At 47.1% G+C, this 17,818-nt stretch overlaps 1 protein-coding gene across 1 annotated transcript; it reads left to right on the plus strand.

Moving 5' to 3' along the window:
• Positions 1–10,958: 10,958 nt before the first annotated feature.
• HMX1 (H6 family homeobox 1) lies at positions 10,959–16,587 on the plus strand. The gene is made up of 2 exons (XM_028744135.2): positions 10,959–11,855; positions 13,362–16,587. Exons 1-2 carry the CDS (start codon positions 11,549–11,551, stop codon positions 14,021–14,023), a joined length of 969 nt encoding a protein of 322 aa, XP_028599968.2. The 5' UTR covers positions 10,959–11,548; the 3' UTR covers positions 14,024–16,587.
• Positions 16,588–17,818: the final 1,231 nt, after the last annotated feature.

Raw genomic sequence — 17,818 nt, forward strand, 5'->3', positions numbered from 1 at the left:
GTTTGGGGAAAGGACTTCATCTGTGACAGCCTGCCAACTGTATAGTTTATACCTGGGCGCCCCCCTAGAGCAGGTTAACTGCTTTAAATATCTGGGACAAGTAATACGGTCAAATAGGTCTTTTCTGGCCCATAAAGACTATATAACAACTAATGCATCTAAAGCAGCCATCCAGATTAGATCTCTATATGCTAAGAATCAGGCTCAATCAGTGAAGATAGCTTTGAGACTCTTTCAAATGAAAGTCCTCCCCCTTCTTTTGGTGGGCATCTCTTTAGGCTCCCGTAGGGATTTTTTGAAACTGGATTCTATCCAAACGCGATTCCTTAGAGCCATCCTTAGGATTCCCCCCCTCGGTAGCGGGTGCGGTTATGAGATTAGAGGTTGGATGGCAAGCTCTACGGTATGTGGCCTTGAAGACGAAGCTCTGGCTATGGCTCAAGCTTTGTTTTAAACCAGTGGGTATTGCCCCCTTGATATTGAGGGACGATTTCCAATCATCGTGGGAAAGGGAGGTCATTAACGAGGTTCAATCCTGTGGATTGTCTCACCTTTACTTTGAGTCTATGACGTACAATCAAGCTAGAGCTGTGATCTCCCGGAGACTGAGTGACATTGCCAGACAAGAGGACATAGCCCAGGTAAAACCAGGGATGTTCCTAGGGGACCAGATTTATCGGACCATACCAGCCCCCTACCTTGCAGAAATCCACTATGTTGAATACTGCAGACTTCTTACAGCGGCTAGATTAAATGTCCTTGACTCTGTGATACTGTGGGGAAGGTACAGGGGAGTACCATATGCCCAGAGAACCTGTCATTGTGCCATGGGTGTGGTTGAGTCCACCGAACACATTCTCTTGACTTGCCCTTCTTATGCAGAGCTCAGACAAAATTTTATAGACCCACTCCTATGTCAATTTAGCTTCCTACCTGGAGAAAACCAGGTTTTACACTTGCTGAATAATGTCACTAGAGCTATACCTTCCTTGGTGGCCAAATTTCTTTTTTTAGCTTTTAAGCTTCGCAAGACTATAATTGACTGTATTGATATGGGGCTATCTGTTTAGCCCATTTTAGTGTTGGCTAAGTTCTAAAATCTTCCTGGATGTTTTAACTGTGTATTGACAAATGTACTTTTTTCTGACTGACGGTCGAATAAAAGGTTGATGATGATACCTGGGCGCCTCTTTAACCCTGGCATTTGACAGTTGAGGTGATTTGTTTAGTGGGACTCTCTTCTGTTCCATTTGGAATGGTTTTCTCTTTTTAAATTGTAATGGCTACACCCACCCACACGTATGTATGTATGAATGTATATATGTATATTTGTATATTTGTATATTCTTCTGTTTTATGCCACGCTGGGGCCTTATGGTGAAGAAATCAAATCAATCAATCAATGTATTTGGGGAACCATTCAGTGTTCCATGCCCAATGCCATCCAGTGTGCTTTCTGCCTGTATATGGGACTGAACACAGATTTGCTCACACTGTCCCACAACACTTACTACTTTGCAATTAATTTAATATTTGTATAGAATTTGCTGTATTCCAGTGTTCTGCTAATTACATCAAGTGTGAGAATTTGTATAAAATAAAAGAAGCAAGACCTTAAAATGTATTTGATACTGATGTGCACATATGGCATAACATCCATCTAAATAAAAATAAACTGACTCCACTGATTTATTTGAATAGTTCCAGTTACAGATAGGTAGCCGTGTTGGTCTGCCATAGTCAAAACAAAAAAAATTCCTTCCAGTAGCACCTTAAAGACCAACTAAGTTAGTTCTTGGTATGAGCTTTCGTGTGCATGCACTGTGTATCTGAAGAAGGGTTGCTCCTAATTGCAATGCTGATATTCTCCTCAAGATGGCACTGTGTTACACATTACCTGTTCAGAATTCTCCCTTTTTTTCTGAGCTGCCAAATAAATTAGAATTTATTTTCTTTTTTCTTTTTAGGTTGATATTGGCAAACCACGTCACATCTTTTTCATTTCATGTTTCTGTTTGATATTTGGTTCTGGGAATGGATGGGCAGAAAATGATGGGATAGCTTACTTCAGTGTGGCTTAACTGTTTTTCACCAGCATGTGGGACTTCTGTGGCGCTGGTCTCTCTTACTGACTCACACTAAAAAAAAGCAGATTTATTATTATCTGCTTGTGTTATGTATCAAAAGCATGCTTCCTGTCTATCACAATCAGATAGATAGGTAGCCCACTCCAAAAACTCATACCACCCACCTGTCAATCACCTGAAATCATATGATTCCAGCTGATTGTAAATTGAATCCACAATCCAGAGTGAGATTTTTTCCTTTGCAAGCCCCAGCTGGAATTTGTGTGATGTCAGGTGATGGACAGGTGGGTGTTGCTTGGCCAAAATGGACTTATTGGCCAAATGGGTGACTCTGAGGATAATAATGGATACTGGTTTTACCCATTTTTAAAGGCTGGTCTGAATGATAATTGGAATCACAATCTTGGAATATTTTATAAGTGGCATGTCTTTCTTTCTTTCTTTCTTTCTTTCTTTCTTTCTTTCTTTCTTTCTTTCTTTCTTTCTGATTTGTATCTGGCTATCCACTGCAATGGAGCAGGAACTAGCAATGGAGCAGGAACTGGCAAGCCACTGCAGTATCCCTGCCAAGAAAACTCCATGGACAAAGACAACAGGCATATAAAAGTTATGACACTGGAAGATGAGCCCCTCAGGTCGGAAGGTGTCCAACATGCTACTGGGGAAGAGTGGAGGACAAGTACAAGTAGATCCAGAGCTGATGAAGCGGCTGGGCCAAAGCCGAAAGGACGCTCAGTTGCGGATATGCATGGAAGCGAAAGGAAAGTCCAATGCTATAAAGAAAAATATTGCATAAGAACCTGGAATGTAAGAACCATGAACCTGGGTAAGTTGGATGTGGTCAAAAATGAGATGGCAAGAATAAATATTGACATCTTGGGCATCAGTGAACTAAAATGGACGGGAATGGGCGAATTCAGTTCGGATGACTATCATATCTACTACTGTGGACAAGAAACCCGTAAAAGAAATGGAGTGGCCCTCATAGTCAACAAAAGAGTGGTGAAAGCTGTACTGGGATGCAATCTCAAAAATGATAGAATGATCTCGATACGAATCCAAGGCAGACCTTTTAACATCACAGTAATCCAAGTTTATGCACCAACTACTGGTGCTGAAGAAACTGAAATTGACCAATTCTATGAAGACTTACAAGACCTTATAGAAGTGACACCAAAGAAGGATGTTCTGCTCATAATAGGGGATTGGAATGCTAAAGTAGGGAGTCAAGAGATAAAAGGAACAACTGGCAAGTTTGGCCTTGGAGTTCAAAACGAAGCAGGGCAAAGGCTAATAGAGTTCTGTCAAGAGAACAAGCTGGTCATCACAAACACTCTTTTCCAACAACACAAGAGACGACTCTACACATGGACATCACCAGATGGGCAGCATCGAAATCAGATTGATTATATTCTCTGCAGCCAAAGATGGAGAAGCTCTATACAGTCAGCAAAAACAAGACCTGGAGCTGACTGTGGCTCAGATCATCAGCTTCTTATAGCAAAATTCAAGCTTAATCTGAAGAAAGTAGGAAAAACCACTGGGCCGGTAAGATACAATCTAAGTCAAATCCCTTATGAATACACAGTGGAAGTGAGGAACAGGTTTAAGGATTTAGATTTGGTGGACAGAGTGCCTGAAGAACTATGGATGGAGGCTCGTAACATTATACAAGAGGCAGCAACTAAAACCATCCCAATGAAAAGGAAATGCAAGAAAGCAAAGTGGCTGTCCAACGAGGCCTTACAAATAGTGGGGGAGAGAAGGCAAGCAAAATGCGAGGGAGATAGTGAAAGATACAGGAAATTGAATGCAGATTTCCAAAAAATAGCAAGGAGAGACAAGAAGGCCTTCTTAAACGAGCAATGCAAAGAAATAGAGGAAAACAATAGAATGGGAAAAACCAGAGATCTGTTCAAGAAAATTGGAGATATGAAAGGAACATTTTGTACAAAGATTTCCATAATAAAAGACAAAAGCGGAAAGGACCTAACAGAAGCAGAAGACATCAAGAAGAGGTGGCAAGAATACACAGAGGAACTATACCAGAAAGAAATGGATGTCTCGTATACCCCAGGTAGTGTGGTTGCTGACCTTGAGCCAGACATCCTGGAAAGTGAAGTCAAATGGGCCTTAGAAAGCATCGCTAATAACAAGGCCAGTGGAAGTGATGATATTCCAGCTGAATTATTTAAAATTTTAAAAGATGATGCTGTTAAGGTGCTACACTCAATATGCCAGCAAATTTGGAAAACTCAGCAGTGGCCAGAGGATTGGAGAAGATCAGTCTACATCCCAATCCCAAAGAAGGGAAGTGCCAAAGAATGCTCCAACTACCGCACAATTGCACTCATTTCACACGCTAGCAAGGTTATGCTTAAAATTCTACAAGGCAGGCTTAAAGCAGTATGTGGACCGAGAACTCCCAGAAGTGCAAGCTGGATTTAGAAGAGGCAGAGGAACCAGAGACCAAATTGCAAACATGCGCTGGATTATGGAGAAAGCTAGAGAGTTCCAGAAAGACATCTACTTCTGCTTCATTGACTATGCAAAAGCCTTTGACTGTGTTGACCACAGCAAACTATGGCAAGTTCTTAAAGAAATGGGAGTGCCTGATCACCTCATCCGTCTCCTGAGAAATCTCTATGTGGGACAAGAAGCTACAGTTAGAACTGGATATGGAACAACTGATTGGCTCAAAATTGGGAAAGGAGTACGGCAAGGCTGTATATTGTCCCCCTGCTTATTTAACTTATATGCAGAATTCATCATGCGAAAGGCTGGGCTGGATGAATCCCAAGCCGGAATTAAGATCGCCGGAAGAAATATCAACAACCTCAGATATGCAGATGACACAACCTTGATGGCAGAAAGTGAGGAGGAATTAAAGAACCTTTTAATGAGGGTGAAAGAGGAGAGTGCAAAATATGGTCTGAAGCTCAACATCAAAAAAACGAAGATCATGGCCACTGGTCCCATCACCTCCTGGCAAATAGAAGGGGAAGAAATGGAGGCAGTGAGAGATTTTATGTTCTTGGGCTCCATGATCACTGCAGATGGTGACAGCAGTCACGAAATTAAAAGACGCCTGCTCCTTGGGAGAAAGGCGATGGCAAATCTAGACAACATCTTAAAAAGTGGAGACATCACCTTACCAACAAAGGTCCGTATAGTTAAAGCCATGGTTTTCCCAGTAGTGATGTATGGAAGTGAGAGCTGGACCATAAAGAAGGCTGATCGCCGAAGAATTGATGCTTTTGAATTCTGGTGCTGGAGGAGACTCTTGAGAGTCCCATGGACTGCAAGAAGATCAAACGCATCCATTCTTAAGGAAATCAGACCTGAGTGCTCACTGGAAGGACAGATCGTGAAGTTGAGGCTCCAATACTTTGGCCACCTCATGAGAAGAGAAGACTCCCTGGAAAAGACCCTGATGTTGGGAAAGATGGAGGGCACAAGGAGAAGGGGACGACAGAGGATGAGATGGTTGGATAGTGTTCTCGAAGCTACAAACATGAGCCTGACCAAACTGCGGGAGGCGGTGGAAGACAGGAGTGCCTGGCGTGCTCTGGTCCATGGGGTCACGAAGAGTCGGACACGACTAAACGACTAAACAACAATCCACTGCAAAAATTGCAATGCCCAAAGCCAATAAAATATAGGAACTAGTGCTCATCCGAAAGTTCTTTTGATAGATCTTTCAGCTCCTAAGTGGTGGAAGGTTCAATAAAGGGTGAAATGGAAATCTGTTAAAATCACTTCCCTTTTGTGGTGGCAGCAGTCACCTTTATTTTCCTGCTTTCAGGCACTGCTCTCTCCATCCCAGAGTGCTCCTGGAATCACACTACATTGTGAGAGAGTATAATTCTGGGAGCACTCTGGAGAAAAGAAAATATCTACCACAAGACTTTGGCCACCAGAAAGAACGGCACTGTTACTGCTGTCCCAATGGGGGGAAACAAGGGAAATAAATTAAAAGGAAGAAAATATATATAAGAAACTCCTCTACCACCACCAAAGGCAAAGGCGTCCTAAAACTTTAGCAGAATTTCCCCCCACACCCATTTGTCACCTACAAATGAGGAGGGAATAAAACAACACAAAACCAGCAAGAAAAATAAAATGATCTCTAAAATAATTTACAATATCAATAAACAGCAATAAACATTAACAAACATGTAAACAGCAGGAGCAACTTTAGAATAACATTGTAACTGAAGCAGCAGAAAAGCAAGGATTTCAAATGACAATGGGATCCCAGCAGTTGGCGATCACTTAATCTTCTAGGGAAGAACATTCCACGCTCTGGGTGCTGCTACAGAAATTTGTCTATGTTGTTACAGGCAAACAGACAGTCATGTTCTAACTTAGCTAAAATAGAAAGGTGACTTAATAAGAATGTGATTTCCAAAGTTTTATTGACAAAGATAAATTATCTTTCTAGAATGGTGTCTCATTTTAGCCACTTTTTGTTCAAAAGCCATTGTGTGCTAAGTAGTTTTACTCAATCTCTCACTCTGTTGGTTTTAGAGAGCCCTCTGTCAGAATGCAATTTTGTTATACTTCTGATCTGTGCAGAAATTTACTTTATGTATGGTATCTTAGAAAGATAAATAATGTTACAAGGGTTGTCATGTTTCCGTTTGGAATGAAGATGTGGTGGAGACTGTCATGTCTTTAAGAAATATGGTTTATTAACACATATAAACAACCTGCGTGCAGATGGAGGGAGTGCAGAACTTACAGCATTCACATCTCAAGAGGGGCTTGTCCTTCACAGCAGCCCAGCACTGCATTCAAAGGCTTTCTATGTGCCATTCTGTGCTTTTGCCCTAGCTTGTCTCCAGCCAGCACTCATGGTGCCTGTCCTTCAGTCTGCCGCATGGAGTTCTCCCCACGTCCTGCCTCTCCTTCGCAGAAAACTCTTTCCAAGCAACTCCTCCTCTTCTGTCTGCTCATCCCCATTCTCCCTGCTATTCCAAGCCTAGTTTTAAAAGGTGACAATTTTCCTGTAGTAACCTCAGTTAGCACAGGCACAAGGATTTCCCTTTGGTGGGCTATCAACACCTTTTGCTATGCTTAATGGCTTCTATCCCAGGTGAGACCCTGGCCTGGAAAGGGAACTTAGCCCGTAATTTTCCACTGACATGGCATCGTCCCTTCAATACTCCAAAAATCAGCTTTATTTTTTTCTAACATTCACGAACTCTAGCATCAGGCAGGTAGCCGTGTTGGTCTGACACAATCAAAATAACAAATTAAAAATTAGCCCCGTAGCACCTTAGAGACCAACTAAGTTTGTTCTAGGTATAAGCTTTCATGCGCATGCACACTTCTTCAAATACAAACTCGAGCAGTTATGGGTGCCCTTGCACCCCAAACCCTGTTCTCCCAGATCTGTAACAACAATATTTTGTTTGCATTTTGTGCTCCCCGTGAATGAAGTTTTAGGTCTGGCCAGATAATGGACCCTGGCTTTTGAGGCCTAATGAGAAGAGAGGAGAGCTTCTGTCTTTGTCATGTGGCTGATGTCATTCCACCATGCCTTTGTCTTTTATTTGGCTTGCCTTTTGACCTATTTTTCAGACAACAAAGGCACTCCCACCAATTGCATCCATGCTGTGCTCTTGAAGCTACAGATCAGAGGCTGCCTGTCTCTGTGCAGGTTTTCTGGGTGCTGGACACACAGCCCCTAATAACTTCACTCAGCCCCGTGTTAACTTCAGAAGAGTTTACCCCACCTGCCTTCTCCTTTTCTAAGCTAGCTTTTATCCACCTTGTTTTCCCTCATTTATCCTGTCCTCCTCTCTCAGATCCATCACCTTATTTGCTTCTGTCTGCTGCCTCATCTGCCTACTTGGGAACTTGCTTTGTCCAGTGAATACTCCCCCCATTTAGCGGGGGGCAGAGGTCCTTCCCGCTGCTTCCATACCTGCTCTGCCTCATAAACACTTCCTATTTCAGGTCTTGCAATTACGAGTCTAATGTCATTTTAGGTTACATTGTTTCCCCAATTACGATGCATTTGATCTTAGATTCAACAATGGGTCTGTTGTTTCCTAGGTAATCTTTTGAATCAGCAGCGAGGCTCAGCGTCTCCAGGCCAAACTACACATTACACGTACTGGTCAGAATGTGTCTTTGCTCTGATGCTTTCTTTCTTAACCAATTGCAAAAGAACTGCTTAAAGCTCCACTTTCTTGCCACTTTCTGCTTAAAAACCAGCTGCTATTATTCTGCAACGGAAACAATATTTGTTTCCTAAAGGGGGAAATCACTTGGCATGCGAATGTACATATGGCAACTTATTTTTGTATTCTAATAAATTATTTTTATTGTTATAGGTTATGAAACATTTTATTGTTATAGGTTATGAAACATCGTAATTAACTTTCTCTGAGATAGCAACTGGGAAACCACCCTGAAGGAATAAATTGGAGCGTGGGGGGTGTGTGCTTAGCGAAACACGGCAGAATGTGTATCAATATTTAGCCTTGGTCTGAAATGTCAGTTTATGGAGCTCCTGTCAGGGGACGATTATCTGTTTCCATGTTCCCAGTAAGGATCCCCTCCTCTAAAACCAGATAGTCCAGTGTGTTTTCCCGTCGCTTCACCATACTCACAAATGCAGTAATATTATTACCTGGGAAGAAGTTCCGCTGAATAGATAGAGTTACTTTTAAATATAAATGCATAAAATTAGGCTACACATCACTCTTTTTAGCCTCTGAGACAAAACATATTAGGTGAAAATAAATCCCATTGGTTTCGATATAATTTATTTCCAAGAGCTAAGCCTCTTTTGGAAAGGAGTAGCCTAGTATTTATACCATCCCTAATCCCATCCTATACATATATGTGCAGGAGAATCAGAGTGAGTTCTTACATCTAGTAGCTGAATTAGTAAATGCGCTGATATGTTTGTTTCTCTGTATGCCAGCATCCCCTATGGTTTTGAAATATTTAAAACAATTTTTTAAAAAATCCCCTCTCTCCCCCCTTTCGTCCCTCCCCGCCTCTCTCAAGATGCACACCATATCACATATTAAAAATCGAAATATTCAGTAAACTAAACCCACCTTAACATTACACGAAATCTAAGTATACAAACTACTTAAACCAAATATTTGTGGGGTTAAAAACAGGGGTGATATTCTGATTTTGATTTCATGCCACCTTTTGTAGCTGCGTTGCACACCAGGCTGGCAAAACAAACTTGATAAATGCGCGCGTATTAGTGATCTTATACAGCTGATTGCTGTTATTATTGGTAACGCTCTCACGTTAGTGTTCACACGCGAGTTGATAATAGCTCGCCACAATGTTATCTCCCACGGTGGCGTGAGCTAGCTACTGTTTAACGTTTCTGCGTCTTTCCTGCAGCGTGGGAAGCGCCTTTACAGGCCAGAGGGCCACTCTCTGCCCCTCTCGGCTCGTCTTCACACGCTGCTACGAAAGTAACGGGGGACTCAAACCCGGTTCCTCCGCTGCAGCGCGGCCGCTGCTTTCACTTTCCCAGACTGTGGCGCGAGGCGCGCGTTGGAAACCAAGAAGAGGACTGACGCTGCAAACAATTTGCCAGGCGCAGAACCCGAGCTCGTGCCTGCCCAGGAGAAAGCCCCACTCGGTGCCTACTGGCTCCTCGGGAGCCTGCATCTGCAGAACACTGTCCATTTGGTTGTAGTCGCTTTGGGTTGCCCTAGGCAAGATAAAGCGACTAGCAAAATTAATAAATAACAATAATTTCCATTGCAACTACATTTGCAATGCCCGAGTCTACGCTAAGCCAAGCCGGAGGTGCGGAAGGCGGGCCAATGGAAAGGGATGCCTGGCCCGCGAGGAAGCTTGGGGAGAAAGTCGGCAGGGAACCTCGATGGAGCTCCTCCGCTCCTTCGAGGCACCTTGCCACGGCCGGCTCCGGGCCAGCCTGGGATCGAGAGCCTCGAGGGCTGCTGCAGCCCTGGCCCGACGGCACCCTCTGTGCTTAGGCGCTGCTGCAGCTCTGTAGTGCCGGCTCCAGGTTCCGGCCGGCCTGGAGAGGCAAACCGGAGGCCTCTCGGACAGTAGCCGCTCTTGGCCCGCGGGAGCTCCCTGCGCAAGGAGCCCCGAGCCAGCCAAGGCCGCCGAAGCGCGGGCGCCAAGTTCAGGGGCGTGGGTCCAAGGCGGCCCCCGGGGAGCGGAGAGCCGCGCGGGTCTAGTCCGTGGCTGGCTCCCTGGTGGCGCAGGAGACTCGGCAGCCGAGCGGCTCTTGCCCCTGCCGGGAAACGCGCCTCCGCGGCGCCCCCAAGCGGCCGGGTGCTCCTCGGGCCGCCTCGACCTCTCTCCGCTGGGAAGTGCCTCGCTTCCAGAAGACGGACGCGGCCCCGAAGCCTGGGGCGCTAGAGACCTGGGCGCAGGGCCGCGCGATGGGCTTTCATTCATTCCTGTCTGCAGATCTCTCCGCGCGAAGAATGCGCCCTGCTGGGGGAGCCGCAGGCGGGGAGAGGCGGCGGAGGCGGCCAGGCGCCAGGCGGCCAGGTGAGGCGAGTGCCTGGGGCGGCCCGATTCATGGGGCAGGAGATGCCCATGTCGATCTTTCTTCCCCCTTGTTCCTGATGTCCATCTTCCCTCAAGGAGGCGCCCTTCGGGGGTCCGCCTCTGGTGTCCCCATGTCTTGGGCCGCCCTGGCCACTCGTCCGCGTTCCAAGGGCTGCTGCGCCTCTTGGCAGAAAGCTACCTAAGGAAGCTTGCTGGAGCTCTTGCAGACTCTTGTTGCAGCAGAGAGAGGTGTCTCCCCTGGTCACGGGTAGCCTGTGTGTGTGTGTGTGTGTGTGTGTGTGTGTGTGTGAGTGTGTGAGTGAGAGAGAGAGAGAGAGAGAGAGAGAGAGAGAAGGTCCAAATAAGGAATGCAAAGGGGGAGCTTTGCCAGCCGCGCGCAGGCTGCCCTTCTGGTCGTCAGCATCCTTCCGTGGCAGAGGACGCGATTGGCTGCTCCGTCTGTCCTCTCCCTCCAGGCTGACCAATGGGAGTCCCGGATTCCGGCCTCCTTCCTCTCTCCCGGAGTTGCGGCCAGTGAGTCTCGCTTTCTGCGTTTTGATTTGCTCCCCAATTGACCTAAATAACGAGGCTGGCGAGGGCGAGGCGCCGAGCCCGGGGCTGCGCGCTCGCTCGCTCCCTCGCTCGCTCTCCGGCGGGCTCTTCCCGGGCGCTCCCCGCCTGAGCCGCGCGCAGGAATCCCGGCTGCCCGCCCGGCGCATCCCAGCGGGATCGGGGCCGGTTTTGGCGCAGCCCCGGCGCCTCGGATGGGGGCTTCCCTTCGCGCTGCCCGGGCAGGAAATGAGGGCCCATTGCGCTCGCGGATGAGGACTCCGTCGACGGCGCCTCGCCTGGCCCGCCCGGTGAGCTGAGCGGGCGGCGCCCCTCGCCTCGGCAGCAGCAGCCCGGAGCCCGGCCGCCGCGCTGGCTCTCGCCCCCCTTCGGCGATGCCCGACCAAGCCGCGGACAGCGCGCCTCCCGCCTCGGCGCCCCCGCGCGTCTCCTCCTTCTTCATCGCCAATTTGCTGGCCGCCAAAGCCCAGGACGAGCAGCGGCCGGACGGCGCCGAAGACGAGCGCCAAGCGCGGCGGGCGCGCGGCGGAGGCTTCGCGGGCAGCCATTGTTCGCTCGCCTGCTGCCCGTGCCAGGCTTCCCGCTTCGGGCTGGGGCTGCGCGGCTACCCGCTCCGGGAGAGCACCGTGGACTGGTACAGAAGAGCGCACGTGGCTTTCATAGGCTGCGCCAGTCCGGAAAGTAAGTGCCCGCCGCCGTCCGGGGTCGCCGCAGCTCCCCTTCCCGGCCCCCGGGCTCAGCGGACGGAGATCACGCCGACCCCTGTTCCCGGGAGTGGGTGTCTCGTCAGATTGCACGAGGGCACTTCTGAGAGGGACAGGCTCGCGGGGAGGGGGCAGGGGTCGTGGAGCTCCCCACCGGGTTCAAGGCTAGTGAAGGCGGCTCTTGGAAGCGTATTGAGGCCCAAGCAAACCCCCTTGCGATTCCCTAGAGTTGGACGAAACGCCCCCCTTTAAAAATAAAAATAAAAATTTAAAAAGAAACCCCTTTCCTGCCCTGTTCTCCGCTGTTCTGAGGGGGTCGCCGGCCGACCTCTCTCCGCGGACCCCGCCAAGTGCAACTCCTTCCTGCCTCTTCTGTCCTGGTCGCCCCGTCGACCGCAGGCCCTGGCACTGTCGGTGGGCCAGTCCTATCCTTGGAGGGTCACACGAATTTGCTTAAGACATTATTAAGGCCTCTTGAGAGAGAGAAATAATATTTCTCGCGAAAGATTCGTTTTTACAGCCAGGTCTTTCTTTTGGAGACATAAAACATTTATTTTCTGAAAACGGGAAATGTTTTTACAACCTATAGCTCTCCCTCGGATTTACAAATCAGTCCCCATACAAAATCCATTGAAGCTGAAAAGTGTCCCCGGATTCATTGAAAAAAATCTGGTCATCTTAGCATATATACATCCAGTCGTAAGGAGCCCCCTCTTCCCTCGGTCCCCAGGGCAGCTCGGCCTCCGGCCTAGTCTAAAACGCGGGCCCAGCCTGCAGCACTGGAGCGCCTTTCTGGGAAGCAAGTTTTGGAAACAAGAGAAGCGGCTTCCGAGGAAAGCGCTTCGGCTTAGCTGGAAGAGACCACTTTGTCGCCTATTAGCGAGAAGAAACTTGGCTAAATCCAGATGTTTAGCTTTAACTGAGCTGGGTGCTTTGTCCCTAAAACAAACACAAACAAAGGCTTTGCTTAACTTCAGGAGGAGAGATCGAGGATTGCAAAAGGTACTTTGCGCGAGAGGAGACTAGGATTTGGGGTGTGCCAGAAGCAGCGACGGTATTGGGGAAATTATTTGGCTTTCTGCAGCCTATTTTCTAAAAACACAGACACCTCGACTCGTTGTAGTATCAGGGTTGGGCCTTGTGGCGCGCAGCCCCCTTCCCTGCATTTTAAATTGCTTCGGGGAGCCTCGTGATCGTCAGATCTTGGCGCTTGAATCTCGAAGGCTTCTCCGAGGGCGGGCGTGTGGGCTGGGGTCTGCCCAGAGAGGCTGGCTGTCTCAGCCCTCTGTTAACACAAATTCCTCCCGGGCTCCTGTAACACGGCAAAGAGGAAAACAAGAATTAAGAGGCGAATTAATCGGCAGCACCGATGGCACTTGAGCAAGGCTTGTTGGAGGGGGGTGGCCGAAGGTCAGAGCTCAGGATCCTTTCGTTGCAGTCCTTGACCCGTCCCTGCTTGGCTCACCCTCTCCTCCTTTTTCAGCCAGCGACAGAGACTCTCCGGAGATCTCCGAGGAGGCATCTCCCGGGAAGGAGGCAGCAGCAGCAGGAGGAGGCGGCAGCTGCGAGAAAGTGGCCGCGGAGCTGAGCCCCGGCGCGAAAAGCGAGGACTTGGCGTGCAGCGGCGGCGGCGCCCGGGAAGGCGGTGGCGGCAGCCAGGGCAGCAGCCTGGACGAGGAGCGCGCGGAGGAGTCGGAGGGCGGCGAGGCGCGCGGCGGCGGGCGCAAGAAGAAGACGCGCACCGTCTTCAGCCGGAGCCAGGTCTTCCAGCTGGAGTCCACCTTCGACGTGAAGCGCTACCTGAGCAGCTCGGAGCGGGCCGGCCTGGCCGCCTCGCTGCACCTCACCGAGACGCAGGTGAAGATCTGGTTCCAGAACCGCCGCAACAAGTGGAAGAGGCAGCTGGCGGCCGACCTGGAGGCGGCCAACCTCCCGCACACGGCGGCGCAAAGGATAGTCCGCGTGCCCATTTTGTACCATGAGAACTCGCTGGCGGGCGGCGCGCTGGGCTGCTTCCCGCTGCCGCCTCCCGCGCACGCCTCCCCGCCGCTGGTCGCCGTCTCCGGCAGCGTCGCCTACCCGCTGGCGACCTTCCCCGCGGCCTCGGCGCCCTTCCTCCGCTCGCAAGTGACGGGCCTCGTTTGATCCTCGGCCGCCTGGACGCCGCTTTCCTTTCTGGGTCCCAAACTACTTGATTGGATGCTTTTGATTGTTTTAAAGGTGCAATAAACTTCTATATTTTCCCCGGGCCTAATAATATTTTTTTTTCCAAAAAGCCAAGCAAAAAGTCTCTACTTGACCTCTGTTCCTCGGACTTCTCCTGAGCAAGAGCCTGCCATGGTTGCGTCCAGGAATATTGGAGAAAACGCCAACCATAGTTTGCGGGCTCAAGTCCTAGAGACACTTCTCCTTATCCTCCGAAGATCTGCGGGTGGGCTTCTCGTGTAAGAAAAGAATGTAAAGATGTTTACTTTTCCAGCCACAATGACAGGGACCACGGCCTCCTCCCCTTGTCCGCCCCATTTCCTCGGATCAAAAGTATAATTGAAACAGTGAATCTGTCGCATAGTTTATTGCCTTTTCATAGGATGAGGAAGATTGAGGGAAACTGAAGTATTGGCATTCAACAAGATAGTTTTATCTCCCTCCCTCGGAAAGCTTTTCATTCGGTATCTTGTTTAGGAAAGGCCTTAGGTGGCCTACCTTGAAATTGATTGTCAATGGGTGCTTTGTATCTTTTTTAAAAAAACCAACCTGGAATTAATTGGATGCTAAAGAGATTTGCTTTCCAATTTGCAAATAATTATTGAATTTTGGACAGGTTTTCATGAGGAAAAAAAAATAACTTCAATCTTCTCTTGCTGTAACATTTAAGATATAAAATCCATATTCGGATTTATTTTCTATCCCTCACACTCCAGAAATCAACATATATGACGTATGCGCTATAATTATTCAGTTGATTTTAATTTATGGTATAAAATGTTTTAAAATCCTCCTTAATAATTTTCATTCTTCAACCAATTCCCCAAGCGCCCCATTATAATAGTTTATACTTCCCTTGACGTCATGTTATAGCCTAATTCTGCTTGAGCAGTTGAAAACGATCAATTTGCCAAAGCCTTTGATTTCCTTCAGTCATGTTCGAATATGTTTCCTGTGGAAAGCTGGAATGCGCATTCATGTGTCCTGTTCACAACATATTAGAGTAAAACTTCAGTTGATAACTTGTCTTTAGCGACTGTAATGCGGTATTATATGAAGTATTATGCATGCGTAAACTATGTTTCTTTAACCAACCTTTTTCTCTGCCTAAATATTTATGGAAGCAAGTCCAAGCCACAAAATTAATCCCAGTTTGGTCAGTTTGCTGTAGCAAATCTGATTTGGGGGTGGGGGAAGAGATGGAAGGAGAAATGAAGAAGGGATTTCGCCAGATAAGTTACTCTGGGATGTACATCAAGCTGTAAACATATGTATTATCGTAGTAGACTCAACTATAATTTAGCCTCTTAGCTCGGAGCTATTCCCAGCATAGAGATCGTGGAATATTGAGGGGTTGGGTGCCCTCTTTTTTAAAAAACAAGCAAACTAATGTTTAGTGTTATTTGGAACAAGCTAACCATTTATGATAAGACGAGAACGTTGAAATAGCCGGTGACGAGGGAACACCCGTGACGCCTGTAAAGCTTGAAGGATATATTTTGTAAACATAAAGCTTTTCCAATTTTTTGAAGCCTACTTGCAATTATGAATTAATGACTCTAGGATCAAAATTGGCAGCTAAACACGAAAAAATAGAGGGGGAAACGATTTTTGTTGGTAGTTCGGCTAGTATTTTGAGAAGCGTATTTAGATAAGGAATTAATTGTTCGCTGTTTAAACCAGTTTTTATCTGCATAACAGTAATGCAGTCTTTATATTAAAATGCCCACTCATTTTTATGCAGGTAAATCTTAAAGCAGTGTGTCTGTCACGGAACAAACTGCCTTCGCAGAGGGGCTTTGAAATCGTTGTCTGCTGGGGCAAAGCGCAGACTATTCAACGTGTTAAAGATCACATGCTCCAAAGTATTATTATTTATACAACAGGCAGAATATATTGCGTGTCTGTCTTGTCCCAAGCTATTAGGATGTGATTCTGCCGTTGTGCGTCGGAGGGTCTTTCATGCCTTCAGCGCTGTGATTACAACACCAACAGGATACAAGATGGCGCATTATCCTTCAGATAATTTAAATTGAATATGTTTAAGGTTGCAGGTTTAGGCCTACTTGGAAGTAAATCCCATTAAACTGTGTAGGATTTACTTTCCAACAAATTCAATTCGAGTTTTTTGTTCCAGTTAGATCCCAGCCCTCCCCCCGCCCTTGATCCACGTGTTAACAGGTATCCAAGAAAACACAAAAAGTAGCTCCGTGACCACCATAATTGGTTTCCCAAAAATCTTGTAAGTGTAAAAAGGACACTTTGCTGCACGCATATCAACCCGGGGGGACCCCGCCCCCTTCTCTGGGTGCACCTGACCGCTTTCCTCCCCCTTTCTGCTCCTCCCTAGAAAACGCGATTGCTCGGGGGTTAATCTCCAAAATGTTTTTTAAGGCAACAAACTGGCAGCTAAAAAATGTCTTCTTGCTGCTGCTGCTTCTCTCTCTCTCTCTTTTTAAAAGGCATTCTGAATATTTCAATAAACAATTGTTCATGTATGCTAATCTTGCAATCTGTACTCGTGCCTTCTCCTTTTTAAAGGTTTCTTAGTAGGAGTTCAAACGAGCTCCCTTAAAGGCGCAGTGCTAAGTGCGGAAAAGCTCCCATTCCGTTCAGTCGGGCTTACTCACAAATTCGTGAGCAGGGGCTCGAACACTTAATTTGGGAACGAGACGCCACGAGTTTATTCCTGGGTAAATATCCTTGGGAACTGTGGGGCCCGAAAGGCTGCCCTTCTCTGCGCCGCTTCTCTTCTGCGTCTGGTCTTGAAAGTTTTATTTTGCATTTTTGCCTGGCGAATGCTGGAGGCGGTGGAAGACTCATAACACAGCATCGTGAATTTCACTGCCATTTCGATTTCCAAGAAGAATCAGTTTATATGCGTTAAGCTGCTTCCTCGAAAGTGAGGCAAGAGGTGGAAATAGCATGCCTCCCCGTTTGTTTGTTTTAATTAAAACCTAGTGCACGAGTCACACAATTAAATTGCAAAATTCCGCGCACTGTCCGTATTTGGAATAATAAAGACATCCGATGGCTTTATAAACTATACAGTATAAGATACAGCAAAGTAATACATAATTATTTTTACTTTACATAATTTATAACTTACGGAGAAAAAACAAAAGCATGTCAAAGAAAACTTTAAGTTGCATATGTACAACTTTATGCTTGGATATAAGTGTCTCGTATGTAAGAGGGAAGACTTACTTAGAGTTCACTCTTAATCATAAAGGCAGACACAAATCTATATGTGTTTAATCGGAAGAAAGTGGGATTTGAATCCAGTGACCTTTCCTCTCAAATATGTGTACATAGAATTGCATCTGGGAAAGTGACAAATCGTGTAGGTAAAGTGCTTTGGATACTAAACAAGAGAAGAAGAGTTGCACAGATATAAAATGATTAACTACTATTGCTATTGCGTAAATACGACTGATTTCAATGGACAGTATTAAGCAAAGATAAAACCCTCGACAGTTGTAAGTCTCTGTGATCTTGGCAGGACTTGCTGCTACAGGATTGCATAGCCAAGTAAAGCCGCCTCTTAGAGGGACTATACACCCAAATCCCGCGCGTTGGGGCGTCCTCAAAGGGAATCGCTGCTGCAGCAACTCACACCCAGGCCCAGGAGCTCCCGGAGCTCCTCCCACTTGCGTGAAAATCTCTGCTTAGGTTTCGGGCCCAAACTACCAGGGAACCCATAGACACAAATGCGGAACCATTCAATAAGCGCGC

This window comes from Podarcis muralis, chromosome 9 (genome assembly GCF_964188315.1).
Source record: "Podarcis muralis chromosome 9, rPodMur119.hap1.1, whole genome shotgun sequence".
In the NCBI taxonomy this organism is placed as follows: domain Eukaryota; kingdom Metazoa; phylum Chordata; class Lepidosauria; order Squamata; family Lacertidae; genus Podarcis; species Podarcis muralis.